The sequence below is a fragment of the Plectropomus leopardus genome, chromosome 3 (genome assembly GCF_008729295.1).
Source record: "Plectropomus leopardus isolate mb chromosome 3, YSFRI_Pleo_2.0, whole genome shotgun sequence".
NCBI lineage: Eukaryota > Metazoa > Chordata > Actinopteri > Perciformes > Serranidae > Plectropomus > Plectropomus leopardus.
Window position 1 is genome coordinate 33,628,765 of NC_056465.1, and position 15,369 is coordinate 33,644,133.

The 15,369-nt window shown below is 39.6% G+C and overlaps 1 protein-coding gene across 1 annotated transcript; it reads right to left on the reverse strand.

Annotated features, from left to right (window-relative positions):
- Positions 1–1,005: 1,005 nt before the first annotated feature.
- Positions 1,006–14,800, reverse strand: jade3 (jade family PHD finger 3). Its single transcript, XM_042515006.1, has 11 exons — positions 14,635–14,800; positions 8,505–8,564; positions 8,324–8,406; positions 7,665–7,822; positions 7,359–7,549; positions 6,945–7,156; positions 6,020–6,187; positions 5,807–5,923; positions 4,216–4,674; positions 2,837–2,954; positions 1,006–2,658 (listed from the first exon to the last, which is right to left on the reverse strand). Exons 1-11 carry the CDS (start codon positions 14,699–14,701, stop codon positions 1,841–1,843), a joined length of 2,451 nt encoding a protein of 816 aa, XP_042370940.1. The 5' UTR covers positions 14,702–14,800; the 3' UTR covers positions 1,006–1,840.
- Positions 14,801–15,369: the final 569 nt, after the last annotated feature.

Sequence of the window (15,369 nt, forward strand, 5' to 3'; positions counted from 1 at the left end):
AAAAGACTGCAAATATTTTGCGTTCCTAAAGTAATTTTAAGTGAACTGGTCTGTGGTGATGAAGGCTGATCATGTGATGATCTGAGGCCAGTAAAAGGCAATCTGACTGCCATCAGTTACAGATCTGTACTGTGTCTTTGCTTTTTTGCATTCAGTTTCAGGTAAACGATACATCAGGCAATATAAAAGAACGTTTTACTCCCATTTCTTCCCATTCTAAGACAAAAACTTCAATGATTCATGATCCTCTTGTCTAACCAGGACACCACATACTATTAGCTGCAAAACCAAAATGTGTGAAAATCATTCTTTTGCATGAAAGGCATTTGAGTTTATAAACTGACCAACTACTTGGCAAATGTAACAAGGTCATCGGATCAGTTATCACCTGCGAAACAGGTTTACTGTAACAGACAGTGTGCAAGAAACTGGTGCAGCAGATACTAGAATTCACTACAAAGTTCCCATTTTTCAGTTTTAATTTTGTTGACAAATTTTATTTTAAGGTCCAGTGTGTAAGATTTAGGGGGATTTAGTGGTGTGGATGTCAAATTGCAACCAGCTGAAACTTCTCTTGATTAGAATTCCTTCAGTGTTCATTGTGCGGGAGGTTTTTAACGAAGGGCACAGAGGATTCCTCCTCTCTCAAACAAATGGCCTGTTGATTTAAAGTAGTAATAACACTGAATAACTCAGTTTCACGTACAATTCAGTGTTTCTCCTAAACTGTTTGGCGCTTTGGACATGGGCTGCTAGCCCAGCACCTGCTAGATTGTGCTCAGCTTTTTTCTCTGATAATTTAAGATCCAAATGCTCTAAAGGTTTTTACTGGGAGCCGAATTACCTGCAGAGGTCTCCTCCAAAACAAACAGACCGGTGATTTCAGCTTTTTAAAAACACTAAATAAAGCATTTTCATGTTCCGGAGTGTAATTTTTTGAAAACTCGGTTGCCATGTAAACTGGCAACACAACCACAGATTTTTTTTTTTAAAAACGCAAAGTTAAGACCTATCTGTTTTTAGTAGGGCCATTCTCATCTAAACATGGCCTTATTCTTGTTGCTCTTCTAAACTTTCAGACAGAACGAATGGATTAAATCCTGATAGTGAAGCAAGTCATCGCAGAGGTTGACATGCATCTCTTTCTCCATGTAAGTCTATGGGAAAATGCATTTTTGGGCCAAATGGCATCATGTGATGAACTTGGGAGTTATAATTTCACTATTTGGCCACTATGAAAAGTGGCTTCAAAGCCCTGCACACTTCCTGGGGACCTTGGACCTGCTCCCTATGTAAACATCAGCAGCTCATTTAAAGGACACAAAAACAGGAATTCGTATTTTTGGTGTGATTATACACTACTGAAAACATACTTATTATATTATATTCCATTTCAGCCAGTATATCCCTCTAAAGCCTAAACGTTGGACCTTTTAAGTATCAATAAAAAGGAATGTTTGTGATTCAACATTATTTACATCCCAATTTGAACATCTTTATGTACAGCAGTTTCAGTCAAAGGCAGATTGACCCTGTGTTTGGGCGAGAAGGTGATACAAAGTTGTGCAGAGTACAAAATGTAATTCTAGCCACAATGAAATGCGAGCATAAAGATTTATTTCTTTCAAACCAACACTTACACGGGGCTACATTTCCCACTGGGGGATGGTCTTAATGACAACACCTTTCATGCATCTGCATCTACTATGTATACAGCACCACTGGCGCTGGGTCTTGGTCTGGTCCCTGATAAACATGTTAACAGAGACTGCCTGGCACTTGGGAAGAACGCCACAAAGTCAGGAGAGCGGCGGCAGTGAGCGGAGTGAACAAACAGCTGTCACCTCTGCACCGGGTGTCTGGAGCCCAGCGACTGTTTCCCACGACTGACCCCTCTCCTCGGAGCGTCTGGCTGAGGCAGCCCAACCTGCCGCCTGTGCCTCCCTTTGGCCTCTGGTTCTGAGTCACTTAGCTCCAGATCAGGACAGTATCCATCACTGTCCTGGTATGATCTGGCGCTTTTCACTTTGTGTTCAGACACGGGTTTATCCCATAGTCTCTCCTTGGCTGAGCCCTTGCGGGACAGTTTGTCAGAGGCCCGCAGGTCCTCTGTGGTCCGTACCAAGTTAATGGTCGCCTCTTTGAAGGACCTGCCAAAGTGCTCCATGGCAGACTTGCGAAAGCTGCTCTTGTCCAACACAGGATGTGAAGCATCCTGGTCAATGGGTGTCTGGCAAGAACTGTCCCTCTGAGCTACAAACTTCTCTAAGAGGCCGTTAGATTTGGCCAGGCACGCACGCTCTTGGTCCAGTTTGCCGTTACTATTGGATGAATGACCATGCAGAGCAGCGTGCAGAGCTAAAGGTTTGCCTGTTGGTTTAACAGGCAGCGCCTGGCTGCGCGAGTGGCTCGAGCCAGACAGCCGTCCGTTAGAGCGCTCCTCTCCCCGACTGCGTCCATGCAGCTGCGGCTTCCCCTGACCCTGCCCTTCACCTGCATGTTCAGTAACATTGCCACTATTGTCCGGGCAGAGCGGCCCGTTCCCAGATTTGGAATTTCCATTTCCAAGAGTTGAGGATTTGGGCATTTTCAGCTTCAGAGTTATCCTCGGAGGAGGACGAAACAGCATACTCTCCACTGGAGATGAGGAAGGAAGGCCTGTTGATAAAGAAAAAAAGACAAACATGTTCAATCTGCAATGGTTCAATTATCAAGGAAAAATATGGCAAAAAAAGCAAAAATAATGCAAAAGTATTGGAATCCATGTTTTTAATTTCAAAATGTGTCCTTGTAGTGACAAATTAACTGGCAAACTGAAGCACAGCAGATGGCTCACCAGCAGAGAGCTCCTGGTTCATGAGCTTCACGTGCAAGTTGAACATCTGCTCCTGGGCTTTGCTCTGCAAAACCTTCAGCTTCTCTCGACGACTCACCATGTAGCACAAATTCCTCACCTGCAGTATGAGAAAAATATCCATTTAAAACAAGCACCACACACTTTAAAATGTGTATTAATGCCCGTAAAGCTCCTTTCTGCTCTCTGCTAAGACTACACTGATCTTAAAATATTAATATGTGAGACTTTAAGGCCATGTTTCTTAGGTTATAAATATTCTGCATGTACAGCGCCTTTAAAAGCATTCACCAATGTGGACTCAGATTGTATTGTTTTACAACTTTGAATCACATAATTTTCCAGCTTCTCCAGTGTGTGGGATCTGCTGCTTTTTTTTACTGTTTATAATAATAAACTAAATGTTTTTGTGGGTTTTGACTGTGTGTCTGACAAAACAAGTAGTAAGACAACAAACCCTTGGACTTTGGGAAACGCCGTTTTTCACCATTTTTCCAAGCCCTGCCACATTTCTTATTGGTTTGAGGTCTGTTCCAGGAAAATAATGTTACTGTTTTCAAGCCATTCATGTGTCGTTTTGGGTTTAGGTTTTTGTGTTGATGCCTTGCTGGAATATAAATCTTTTACCAGGTGTCAGTTTTCTTGCAGACTGCATTAAGTTTCATCTTGGATCTCTAATTTTTGCATCCAATTTACTCTCTAATTCTGCATGTCTTCTAGAGCCTGTTGCAGAGTTTTGCTGCTGATGTGCGTTGATTGATTTAATTTAATCATGTTGTAAAAAGAAGGAAACACAAAAAACGTATGGCCTTCATTACTGAGTGGTCTGTGAGCATCTGTCGCCATAGCTTTTGCGCAGTGTGTCCCACACAGTTGGCGCTAGTCGGCTCTTGTCAGCCGGCACTCAGTGAATGAAATCACTCTGGCAGTTCAGCTCAGTGTATGAGAAAACAAATGGATGTGAAGAAAGCTAATAACATTTATATCTATGCCGCTGTGTCTATTTATCTGTATTTATATTGATATTCTTTATCTTATATTCTTGGTTTGGCTCTAAACTCTTATCTGCACCCCTCCTGAGTTTCAGTCCCATTGCTGTTGCTGCTATCAAACCAGAATTTCTCTCCAGGGATTAATGAAGGTTTATCTTATCACATGTAGGCATGTGTTTTGTGCACACTGGATCATTGCAGATTTCCAAGACATTTCCAAGGCTCTGTACTGTACAAGCTATTAAAAATATTATATATTTAAAATTAGGTTATAAAATACATTATATACTCAGCATAATGCTCTGTACCTAAAAGTACTGAGACTCAGCACTAAAGACTTTTGCACTGCAGTGTAAAAAAAACACCCACCCTCTCTAGATCCTGTCGCAGGTGCATGAACATCCGCATGCGTGTGTGGATGCTGTCCTCCTGAGGCTGCAGCATCAGGTTCTCCTCGTCCTCTTTAGGGGGCAGCAGAGCTTTGTTGAAGTTAGCTTTCCTCTTCAGCTTCCAGTACTGATAGATGAAGTCCACCAGGCGCACTGACAGCCTGAGGGCCTGGGCCAGCTCCTCCTGCTGGATCAAAGTGTAGAACTCCTCCTCCAGCTCCTGCAGTCTCTGTGCCCGCTGGCCCACCTTCTCCGCCTCACCAGGGGGTTTGGAGCGAGCTGGGCTCAGGCCAGCCTCCCCAGCTTTAGACTTGCTGTGCTTCAGGCAGTAAGACTTGAATTTGACTTCATCTCCTTCGTCCAGGATGGTCTTCATCTCCAGGCTGTGCTCAAAGGCACATGTCACATGGAAAGGAGTGGTGCAGTTCTTTACCGAGCACTGTGGGGCGAGAGGAGGGGGAAAACTGGTTACTATGTTTATATGGACTACAATCCAACTACTATGAATAACAAAATTATGACCAGAGCAGGATTTTAAAATGTACATATTTTGCAGTAACCCAGAGTTTACAGGACGTGTTTCATAGCTGGATTACTGTCCGGAAAGTTGTGGGGTAGTTCTCAGAAAATACCTTATACGTGTAACTTTAATGAAAAGTTTGACATTATGTCATCTCTATGAACAAATGTCTGCATATGTGTGAAGAATCTGTAGGCAACAGCATAAGATTTTGATATCACAAGCGTTGTGGTTTCCCTTTATAGTCCTAGTAGTTTTGACAAATCAGTATTGAGCGGACGTTGGTTGCCTGAAGGTAAAACCGTCCGTGTGGTGAGCAAAGGACAAGAAATGCAGTCTCAGAAAGAGATTGGCAGTCATCTGAGAACAATTTCACATTTTATTACCATTTTTTCCAGTTTAGCTGCATTCTTATACAGATATCTGTTTATGGATGTTAGCCAAAATGTTGTCTGGACCTGTTTAATATTGCTAATCGAACTGTTTACATTGAGCAGCACACAGAAAAGGAAGTTTTGGCCTGGATATTGGATATACGCTGGATCTCTCAAAATATCAACCTTCACTCCCAGAGGCTAGATCATAGTCATGCAATAGCTGATGGGTCCCGAGATTAGACATTTTGGGAAATCAACCTATTCTTTGCCAAACGTTGATGAGAAGACTGATAACTGTCTTGTGTCTGTATACTATATGGAGCTATAGTAACTTTGCATATCTTAGCCCAGAAACTGGAAACATGAGGAAACAGCAAGCCTGGTTTTCCAGAGGTAACAACATTAGCCAACCAACACCTCTAAAGATCCCTCAACATTTTATTATATCGTACCGTATAGATTTATGCATTTTTATAAATTATTAATCCCTACATATACATATAAAAGCTTTTATTGTATTCATAGTTATGTGCGCAAAAGCAAATGGGCATGTTATAAATCCCAAACTACTCCATTAATGTGCATTTTGTTACTTGCAGAGTTGTTTGCAAACATGATTTTATTTTTAATTTCGTTTTTCCTGCCTGTGATGTATCTGGCACAAAATTACTCACCTGGATACACGCGCCTGTCTTTAATTTACACAGACTGCAGATGAGAGACCAGCGGCTGGGCGGGATGTGGGACACTTTGGTGATGGGCTCCATCCTCTCCGGGCAAGCGATGCTCACCTTCAGAAGAGGAGAATAAACAGCATGGTGAGACGTTTTTTAACACTTACTGCAGAACAATACAAAGAGGTCAGGAGCAAGTGTTGATTCAATTACCTCTGGTATCCACAGGGCACAGCTCACATGAGCCCACTTGGTGCCTGCTCGAGTCGCCTTCATGGCACCGCCCTTCTGAGGACACAGAAGGCACTGCGGGTCAATGCCGAGGACACACGTCCTGCACAGCCAGTTTCCAACAGGCACTTTGACGATGCCGTAACAGGCCTGAGGAGAGACAGAGCGCAGCAGGTAGGAACGTTTTTGAGACTGATGTGCTATTAAAGGTAAGTCAATGTGTAACATTTATGGTCAATTGGTCAATTTATGGTCTATTTTAAGTGTCTGACAACTTATAGAAAATCCTACATCACGATAGAGTTGGCCATTTTTCTCAAAAAAATAAGGTCCTTATAAGTCCTAAATAAGGACTCAACAGAGTTTGGCAACCAGAGCTATCTTGGTTAATCTTTCCATAGTTCCAACAATCTTGTTTCAACAATTGAAATGGGCCCTTAACTTATGCAGTACAATTTAAAACATCTTGGCTCTATACACACTTACTGTTTATTTATTTGGATTATGGTGGGTTTTGGCAATAGTGATTTTGGGCCTTTTTCTGGTAAACAAAAAGGATCTTACTCTTTAACAAAAAGGTCTATCTCTGTAGGGATCCTTCTCATTAGTTGTCAGACAAAAATACACACTTTTAGTGGATGGGCATTGACAGTGGAAACATACTCTGAGTGGTTACATTGCAGCCTGTTTTGGTGCTGCCAGCTGCAACAGTGTCTCTAAATACTGGACCATTTTTAAAAATTGTTGTACCAATCAGTCACTTGGACACAAAATCGTGAAAATAGGGACTCGGTCACAAAATACCAAACTTACCCTTTGAAATCAAATGTTGATAACTAATAAGTGTAGTGTGTCAAAATCAGGCTCTATATGTTTACTGTGTGGTGAGAGGTGTGCAGGTGTTTACCTGGTGCACACAGATGTTGCACTTGTCACAGAACACCATGTCGTTCCCTTCTTCGCTATCGGGGGAGCGGCACACGTCACAGATAACGTCCTCGTCATATTCAATCCCCAATCCTTCCACCGTCTCAATGGCGTGGTTCATGTTGTCGTGGCACTGACTCTCCAGGGCCTCCATGGCACGCTCCATCGTCAGCTCGTCTATGGGCTCCTCCCCTGGAAGACAAACAAGACCAAAACCCCCACATGGTCAGAGAAAGCCCAGCAGACTGTCAGGATATCATCAGTCTGGATCTTAATGCTCTTATTTCCCGCTCGGGGAGACAGATGTCCTTGTTTTATAGATACAGACTTCACTGTCCAACAAACAGCACAATGTCAATTTCATGGTGGATTATCCCCTGATCCTGTTCCTTACCCATGCGGTCGAGCTCTCTGTTGAGTGAGTGCAGCCAGTAAAGGTCCATGTCATCCAGGTCATAGCGACACATGGCCTCTGCCAGCTCTTTGATGTTGACGTAACCCGGTTCTGTTGACTCCTGGCTGGAGCACTGGATGTACTTCCTCTGGTGGCTGTACAGCACCTCCTTGGATTTCTCCACAATAACTCTGAACACAGAGGATCAAAATCTGTCACTGCTGCAAAGCTCTTCATTTGATGTTCAAGTTGTTGTAGAAAAATGTGGACTTTGCAGTCACACTTCTGGGGATCAGACAGCGTTACCTGACTGACGGCTCCGGGATCGTGTCTGGACTCGCCGGCACCTGGACTCCTTTCTCCCACTCCATCTTCCAGGTGTCTGCCAGCAGGTAGTAGTCCTCTGGAGACACGTGGTGGGAGTCGGGCAGCTTCATGGCACTGATCAGGTCTTTTCTGAACACCTGCGGGAGAGGCCACGGCACACAGTCAGTCAGACATTGTTCCTCAAGTTTAAACCCACAGCGAGTCATTTATGCTTCTGGGGGTCTCTCAGTCGAAACAATAACTAAATGACGATGACGTAAAGTACCGTGGGATCATGGGAGTTGTTGTTTCTCTTGTTCAATAACCTCCATTGCCGATAAAAATCTATCTGACGTGACTCAGGCAGAAATCAAGGCATAAGTTAATGGATAATGGATGGCTAATGTACTTAAGTTTTGAACTCTTACGTAACATCTCGTGTTTCCCATGTTTCTCCAAAAGTTAAAGCCAATAGTGTTTAACTGTATATGATGACAAGTGACAAAATGAAAAGCAACATTACGTTGGATAAAATTATGGATTTGTTTGGAATCTTTTTTCTTAAATTTTGAATAATATGAGAAGAATACTAAACAAACAGATTTCTGTTTATTTTTACACATTTCAATGCAGAAAAGTAAAGAAGGAAAGGAACTTACTTCAGCCGGTTTCTTCTGGTTGGAGGTGGGGGTTCCCGATTTGCTGCCATACTTATTGGAGGAGCAGAAAGAGGTAGAGGGACCTAAAGAAAGAAACAAGGCGTAAATAAATACATGTAAGAAATAGCACAGAGAATGAAATAGCCCGGTTTATGTTATAGGGTCCTTTACGATGACTCACTTTCATTGTCAGAACTGTCGCTGCTGCTTGAGGACCTGGAACGTTTCATCCTGTAACATCCTGAGGAAGAGGAGAAAACATAAATGCATAGAAATTAGGGAGTTTTATTAATTAACGAATTTAAACAACCAACAGTGTGCACACTGGAGATGTGTTACTCACAATAAATTTCAAATCTAAAAGCATGCTCCTCAGATAAACCCTTAACCATTTTATTTTTTTATTTGAATTTTTGGCTGGAAAATAAGATTCATAAAGCAACCCAATGATATGTCTGTTCACAAAGATTCATTGTGCCTGTATACTTGGATCTGCATTTGTTAAATATTATATTTTGGCCAAAAGCCTCACTGTGAAATGTCCAGTATACTGACCTACTAATAGTGTCTGTGAATAATCGTGAAAACTTAATTTATCAGACAGAATCACCATTTAGCATTAGTACAACACGTCTGGTCGTGTTTATTTATATAGCACATTTAAAAACAATTAAATTTTACCAACTTCCAGCACAAGTTAAAAATCAAAATAACATCAGTAACAAAAAAAGCACAAATAGTAATAAAAAGACACAACAACAACAATAAATGGCGATAAAAAAATAGAGGGCAGGGTCATAATGTGCATAAATCCCAAACGAAATATTTATCTTGTAGGAAATTTTAGTTTTAAAAACCAAACGCCATTACAAACATCTTGAATGTTGTCCTATTAGTGTCAGTAGAGGGGGAACATTTTATCTAAAGCTTAAAGTTCTCTATCTCTTTTTTTGTTGGCATTTATTTGACAGTTTAAATCGATGGAAAGCAGAGCCGACAGACACCGCAGGTTTACAGTGTGCGCCTTTAGCCTACTGAACCACTGGGACGACTCATTAAAAGGTTTCAAAATACTGAGCGACTCAAAGCCAGAGTAGCTCTGAATACAGTACGCTGTTTCAACAGACAGGACATGCCTCACATTCCCCATGAGGACAGGAGGGGTAGAGGGGAAAGAGCATGAAGCCAGTCCCACACGATACTGTAGTGAAAGTAAAACACACTAATGCCAACTGCTGAGTGAAAGCAGTTTGTTACTAGTTACAATGTCCAAATTACAATTATAGGCTATAGCTGCAATGATCCTTTTTTTTTTTTTTTTTTTTTACAGCTATTCTGATCATCAAATAATAGTTTTAGGAATGTTTTACGCAAAAAAAAAATCATTTTCTGGTTTCATGTTTCTTAAATGTGAGAATTTGGTGCTTTTCTTTGTCCTACATAATAATAACTCAGTAGCTTTGGAGTTTTGGACTTCCAGTCGGATAAAAATGACCATTTTGAAGATGTCACATTGGGCTCTGGGACATTACATAGAGCAAGTATCAGATCAAGAAAATAATGGTCAAATTAATTAATAATGCTGTACAACTTATTGTTTTTCTTTCCCAACTCTGACAACTGCTGATCCATTTGTGAATTTAAACACATCTGTTAATACCTCCAAATGTACCTAAGGTTTAGTATTGGTATATTTAAGTAATAATATCCCTATAGTTAGTGTGCTTTGTTTGTTTGTTGTTTGTTTTTCTTTTTTGCTTCTTTTCTTTTGTTTTTGATAAGTATCTTTGTACTTTTACTTTTTTACTTTATAAAATAATATTTTCAATTCCCTAAATGGAAACCTGATACATTTTTGGAACTGCGGTTGCACTGTAATTTGAGCATCTGTTAATAAAAACAAATCTTTGCAATCAATCAATAATAAGCAATAATGAAAATAATCAAGAGTTGCAGCCGGGTTATAATAATTTACAGACTCTTTCGTAAAGTACTTTTATAACTTGAAAATCGTTGGTCACTCCTGGATGTTTCCTCTTGACTAAAACTTATTTTAAGATCAAATCACACAAATGTGCCACAGTGTGCTGTGTGTTCACCTCCTCAGCAGAGCCTGCTGCTGCTGCTGCACTCTAAACGCCCGACATCTGTTAGTGACACAAGTGTTTCCATCTCTGAACAGCAGCAAACTTTGTTCAGTTACTCACGACTGACGAATAAACAGACGGTAAATAATGTGACGTTTTGGCTGTGTAAGTACAAAGATACATTTCTGATGTTAAAATGCAGAGATGGTATCCAGAACTTTGAATTCACATTCAAATAGCATATCATGTTACTCATATTCCCGTGTTTCTATTTAGTGTTTTCACACCTTTTTAAAAAAGCATTAGCCTTTTCTCATTCCTTTTTGTGCCCTTAAAGTGCTCCAGCAGTGAAGCCATTAGATGTCAGACAGAATATTAACCCTTAAACACCTGAGCAAAAGAGTGGGAAGACAGCAGCCGCAACAAAAAAGAAATGGATGAAAAATTGGCAGGAAATTATATTTTGATAAGTATCCTTTTACTTTTACTTTATAAAATAATATTTTCAATTCCCCAAATGGAACCCTGATACATTTTTGGAACTGCGGTTGCACTGTAATTTGAGCATCTGTTAATAAAAACAAATCTTTGCAATCAATCAATAATAAGCAATAATGAAAATAATCAAGAGTTGCAGCCGGGTTATAATAATTTACAGACTCTTTCGTAAAGTACTTTTATAACTTGAAAATCGTTGGTCACTCCTGGATGTTTCCTCTTGACTAAAACTTATTTTAAGATCAAATCACACAAATGTGCCACAGTGTGCTGTGTGTTCACCTCCTCAGCAGAGCCTGCTGCTGCTGCTGCACTCTAAACGCCCGACATCTGTTAGTGACACAAGTGTTTCCATCTCTGAACAGCAGCAAACTTTGTTCAGTTACTCACGACTGACGAATAAACAGACGATAAATAATGTGACGTTTTGGCTGTGTAAGTACAAAGACACATTTCTGATGTTAAAATGCAGAGATGGTATCCAGAACTTTGAATTCACATTCAAATAGCATATCATGTTACTCATATTCCCGTGTTTCTATTTAGTGTTTTCACACCTTTTTAAAAAAGCATTAGCCTTTTCTCATTCCTTTTTGTGCCCTTAAAGTGCTCCAGCAGTGAAGCCATTAGATGTCAGACAGAATATTAACCCTTAAACACCTGAGCAAAAGAGTGTGAAGACAGCAGCCGCAACAAAAAAGAAATGGATGAAAAATTGGCAGGAAATTTTATTTTGATAAGTATCCTTTTACTTTTACTTTATAAAATAATATTTTCAATTCCCCAAATGGAACCCTGATACATTTTTGGAACTGCGGTTGCACTGTAACTTGAGCATCTGTTAATAAAAACAAATCTTAGCAATCAATCAATAATAAGCGATAATGAAAATAACCCTTAAACACCTGAGCAAATTGACCTGATTTCTTAAAAAAAAAAAAAAAGTGGGAAGACAGCAGCCACAACAAAAAAGAAATGGATGAAAAATTGGCGAGAAATTAGTAAAAGGTTAACAAGAAAATTACCTGAAAAAAAGCAACAAAAAGGAAAGAATATAAATGAAAACAAAAAAATGACCTGAACAAAATTTCTGTTAAAAAAACAAACAAAAAAAAAATTCAGTTATTTTTTTCTTTAATTACATAATTATAATAATTATATACTGTGGACACTTTTTCCTTTTTATTTGATTATTTTCTAGTGATTCCCCCTTTTTTAAGATAGTTTTCACGGTCAGTTTCGTGTCACCTTTTACAACTTTATTACAATGAGCCCCGCATTTCTTGCTAGGTGGCTTATTGTCTTTTTCTTCATGTTTTGGAATGAAATGAGGGTTAATTGGCAGGTTGGATTAATGATTTACTAAAAGCGTACATACCAGACATTTAGTGGCTCCAGCTTCTCAGATCCGTGGATTTGGTACATGTTTATGTTTTATTTAATTAAAAATTGGATGTCTTTAGGGCTTGGGCTATTGATCAAACAAAACAAGCAGACTGAAGACGTCTCTTTAGACTCTGCAAAATGATGCAATTTTCATAATTTTATGACATTTTATGGAGTAAATAATCAAAACACTATGTATGGTGTTGCAGTATTCTTTCTTGTATTTTATTTCAGTAGGATACTGTTTGGTATTTTGCACTAGCAGTTTTGGGTTGCACGTTTTTTTGTTTTTGTTTCGGTCAGACTACAAACACAGCAACTCAGAGTGGGATGTGCACATGGGAAAAGTTTTTTTGGAGGCTTTCCGAAAGAAAACAATAAATTTTAACCAAAACCACAACTTATTCCTGACTTTAGCCAAGAAATCTATCTGGTAGAGAGCCCTTTAGAAAACGTCTTCTAACTGTGTGGGATTTGGCCTAGTTTCTCCTGTTTGTTGTTCTTCTGGTTTTACTACAGCCAACAAGTAGTTTGTTAACAGACAGTTGTTACTAGAGACAGAAAAAAACAGGAGCACGATTGTAACAGTGTCACTTTCACCTCTCCCTCTCTATTGTCTCTCTGCTGGACTGCTTACATACCATTGATCTGATGTGATTTATTACGAACATGTAAAAAAGGAAAAAGAAAAGACTATTCAAACAGAGCAGACAGACATATTGAAAATAATTTAGTGTGTGTGTAGCAACACACATGCGAGGTAGATTTCTTTTCATCACAGCCCAGGATATGTCAATATTTTGTAGCGACATTGATTGTGACAGTGCACCTATAGTGGAAATAGCATGTATTTTCTCCAAATGCCAAATATCGCCAAAATAGCTTTATCAGTTGAAAAATAGTAAAAATTTAAAAAATTCTAAGCAAAAGCCCAGAATGACACACAATATAGTGTATGTTTTTATACTTTGATGGCTGTGGGATCGAAATCTGCAGTTTGAATGGGTTTCAATGGTGCATATTTTGCAGTGTGAATGTAAGAATTTTGTTTAAAGTGTATTTATGTATTCCATATGTATGAACACAGCCAAAATGATCAAAAAAGAAGAATGAAAAGCACATAAAATGCACAAAACAGGCCCTAAGGGTAATCAAATCATGTCACAGTCTGGTGTACACTGTTACACACCATTATCACTCAACAGCATGACTAACTTGTCTCACATATATAATATATTATTCTGTTATTTTTGTATGCCTTTTAATAGTTATATCTGTTACTTTTAATGCTTTCTTTTATTAACTTACGTCCTTTATCTGCTGCAACAGTTTTCTCACTGAAGATGAGTGGAGGTGTAACTTATATTTTAATTACACTGTAGTTTGATGTAAATACAGTTTTAAAAAAGCCTGAGTCATTCACCAGAGGTCAGCACAACACTAAAATATGAGCCACTTCAATTGTATCTCCTGCATACACTTCCAGTGGGCTATAAAGCGGTTGGGGGCTGCAGGCAACGCATATATGCACGGATGTGACATCACACTGTCAAGAGGTTTCTGGGTAACAGGAAACAATGACCAAATTGCGGTTTCTACCTTGTTTACATTTCTTTACTCGTAACTTGTATTGCCCTAAATGTAGTAACGTGTAGGTGCTAACTGGAACTTGACTGAGCCACGAGTGGACGGGCTGCCTTTAGAAAAATAAAACCGTAAACAACCGAGTGCCTGCCCTGCCCAGAGAGCCCCGTTGGCGCCAAACACACACACACACACACACACACAGGCCTTTTTGCACAGCCTGCACAAAACTATACCGCTATCACTCTTAAAGTGTTACATTGTATATTTTCTTTAATAATTTACAGTACATTTGAATGATTGTACTGTTCTCGTTCTCATTGTGTTCTTGAATTTTGCAGCATTTTAGTTTTATTTCCACTTTATGCGTTTATTACATGCGCCAAAGCAAATTTCTTAACAGTGGAAACCGATCTTGCAACGATTGTGATTGTGTAGCGTGCTGCACTGCAGGCTGTGGAGAAATCAAACACGGGCGCCACCATCATACAAAGATGTCACTTCCTAGAGCCATTAAGACGAATATTCATGCAGCTCATCTCGGTTTATTTTTTTATTGTAGGGAACAAGGAACTATCAGAAACACGTTCACTTAATAGTCGCTAATATTAATGTAACTTAGGAGCAAAAGGAGACCTGAGAAAGCGTAAAAAAGGGTGCAGGCCCCGTGGCCTGGATAAACCATGCAGGGCAAATCCTGGCACACTGAGCCCCACTCAACACACGAGCATATTGTTCACGTTCCTCCCGTCTTACCTCCAGTCCACGCGCTGCTGTCCGCTTTATTCCGACCACATATCAGTCCAGGCCAAACTTCCAACATACGCCTATAAAAACACGGGATCTGGATCTGGCTATGGATTAAATTGGGGAATTTTGTATCCCACCACAGTGGGAATCTCCAGGGCAGCAATCTGTCCACCACCACGGCACAACAGCTCTATTGTACCGCGCCTCCCGCCGGGTCCTAAACCCCCTCCGCTTTCCCTGGGTGCGCTCGAATAGTCCACTGGCGTTAACCTCCATCCACAGAGCACAACAGAGTCCTCAACAGTGATGGTAAATGAGGTCAAAAACTGACACAACTATTAACAGATAAATAAATGAAAAGAGAAACGTATAAATGAAATTAAAAAACAAACAAAGAAATAAATGTAGACCTAAATAATACATGCTTTAATCAATACAGAAAAAAATAAATGCTGAAAAAATACATAAATGTTGGAAAAAACTAAAGAAATACTGAAATAAATAAACATTTTCAAAAAGCTAAAATAAATGCATAAATGAACTAATAAATGCCTACTGTATTAACGCACAGCCACATAAATACATAATAAATTTTGTCCTCAATTTTGTCCGCAACAGTGACAGTAAAGGTGGTCAAAAACTGACATAACTATCAATACCTAAATTAAAAGAGAAATGTATAACTTACTAAAAAAATAATAAATAAATGTATACCTAATTAAAAGTATAAATGAATGCTGA

What these genes read in the sequence shown, in the direction of transcription:
- jade3 (XM_042515006.1), bottom strand. Translation starts at nt 14,701, where the DNA reads ATGTTGGAAGTTTGGCCTGGACTGATATGTGGTCGGAATAAAGCGGAC. An exon ending in CAGCAGCGCGTGGACTGGAG is followed by an intron (nt 8,565 to 14,634) that starts GTAAGACGGGAG and finishes CCTCTTCCTCAG; the next exon opens with GATGTTACAGGATGAAACGT. An exon ending in CGACAGTTCTGACAATGAAA is followed by an intron (nt 8,407 to 8,504) that starts GTGAGTCATCGT and finishes TTCTTTCTTTAG; the next exon opens with GTCCCTCTACCTCTTTCTGC.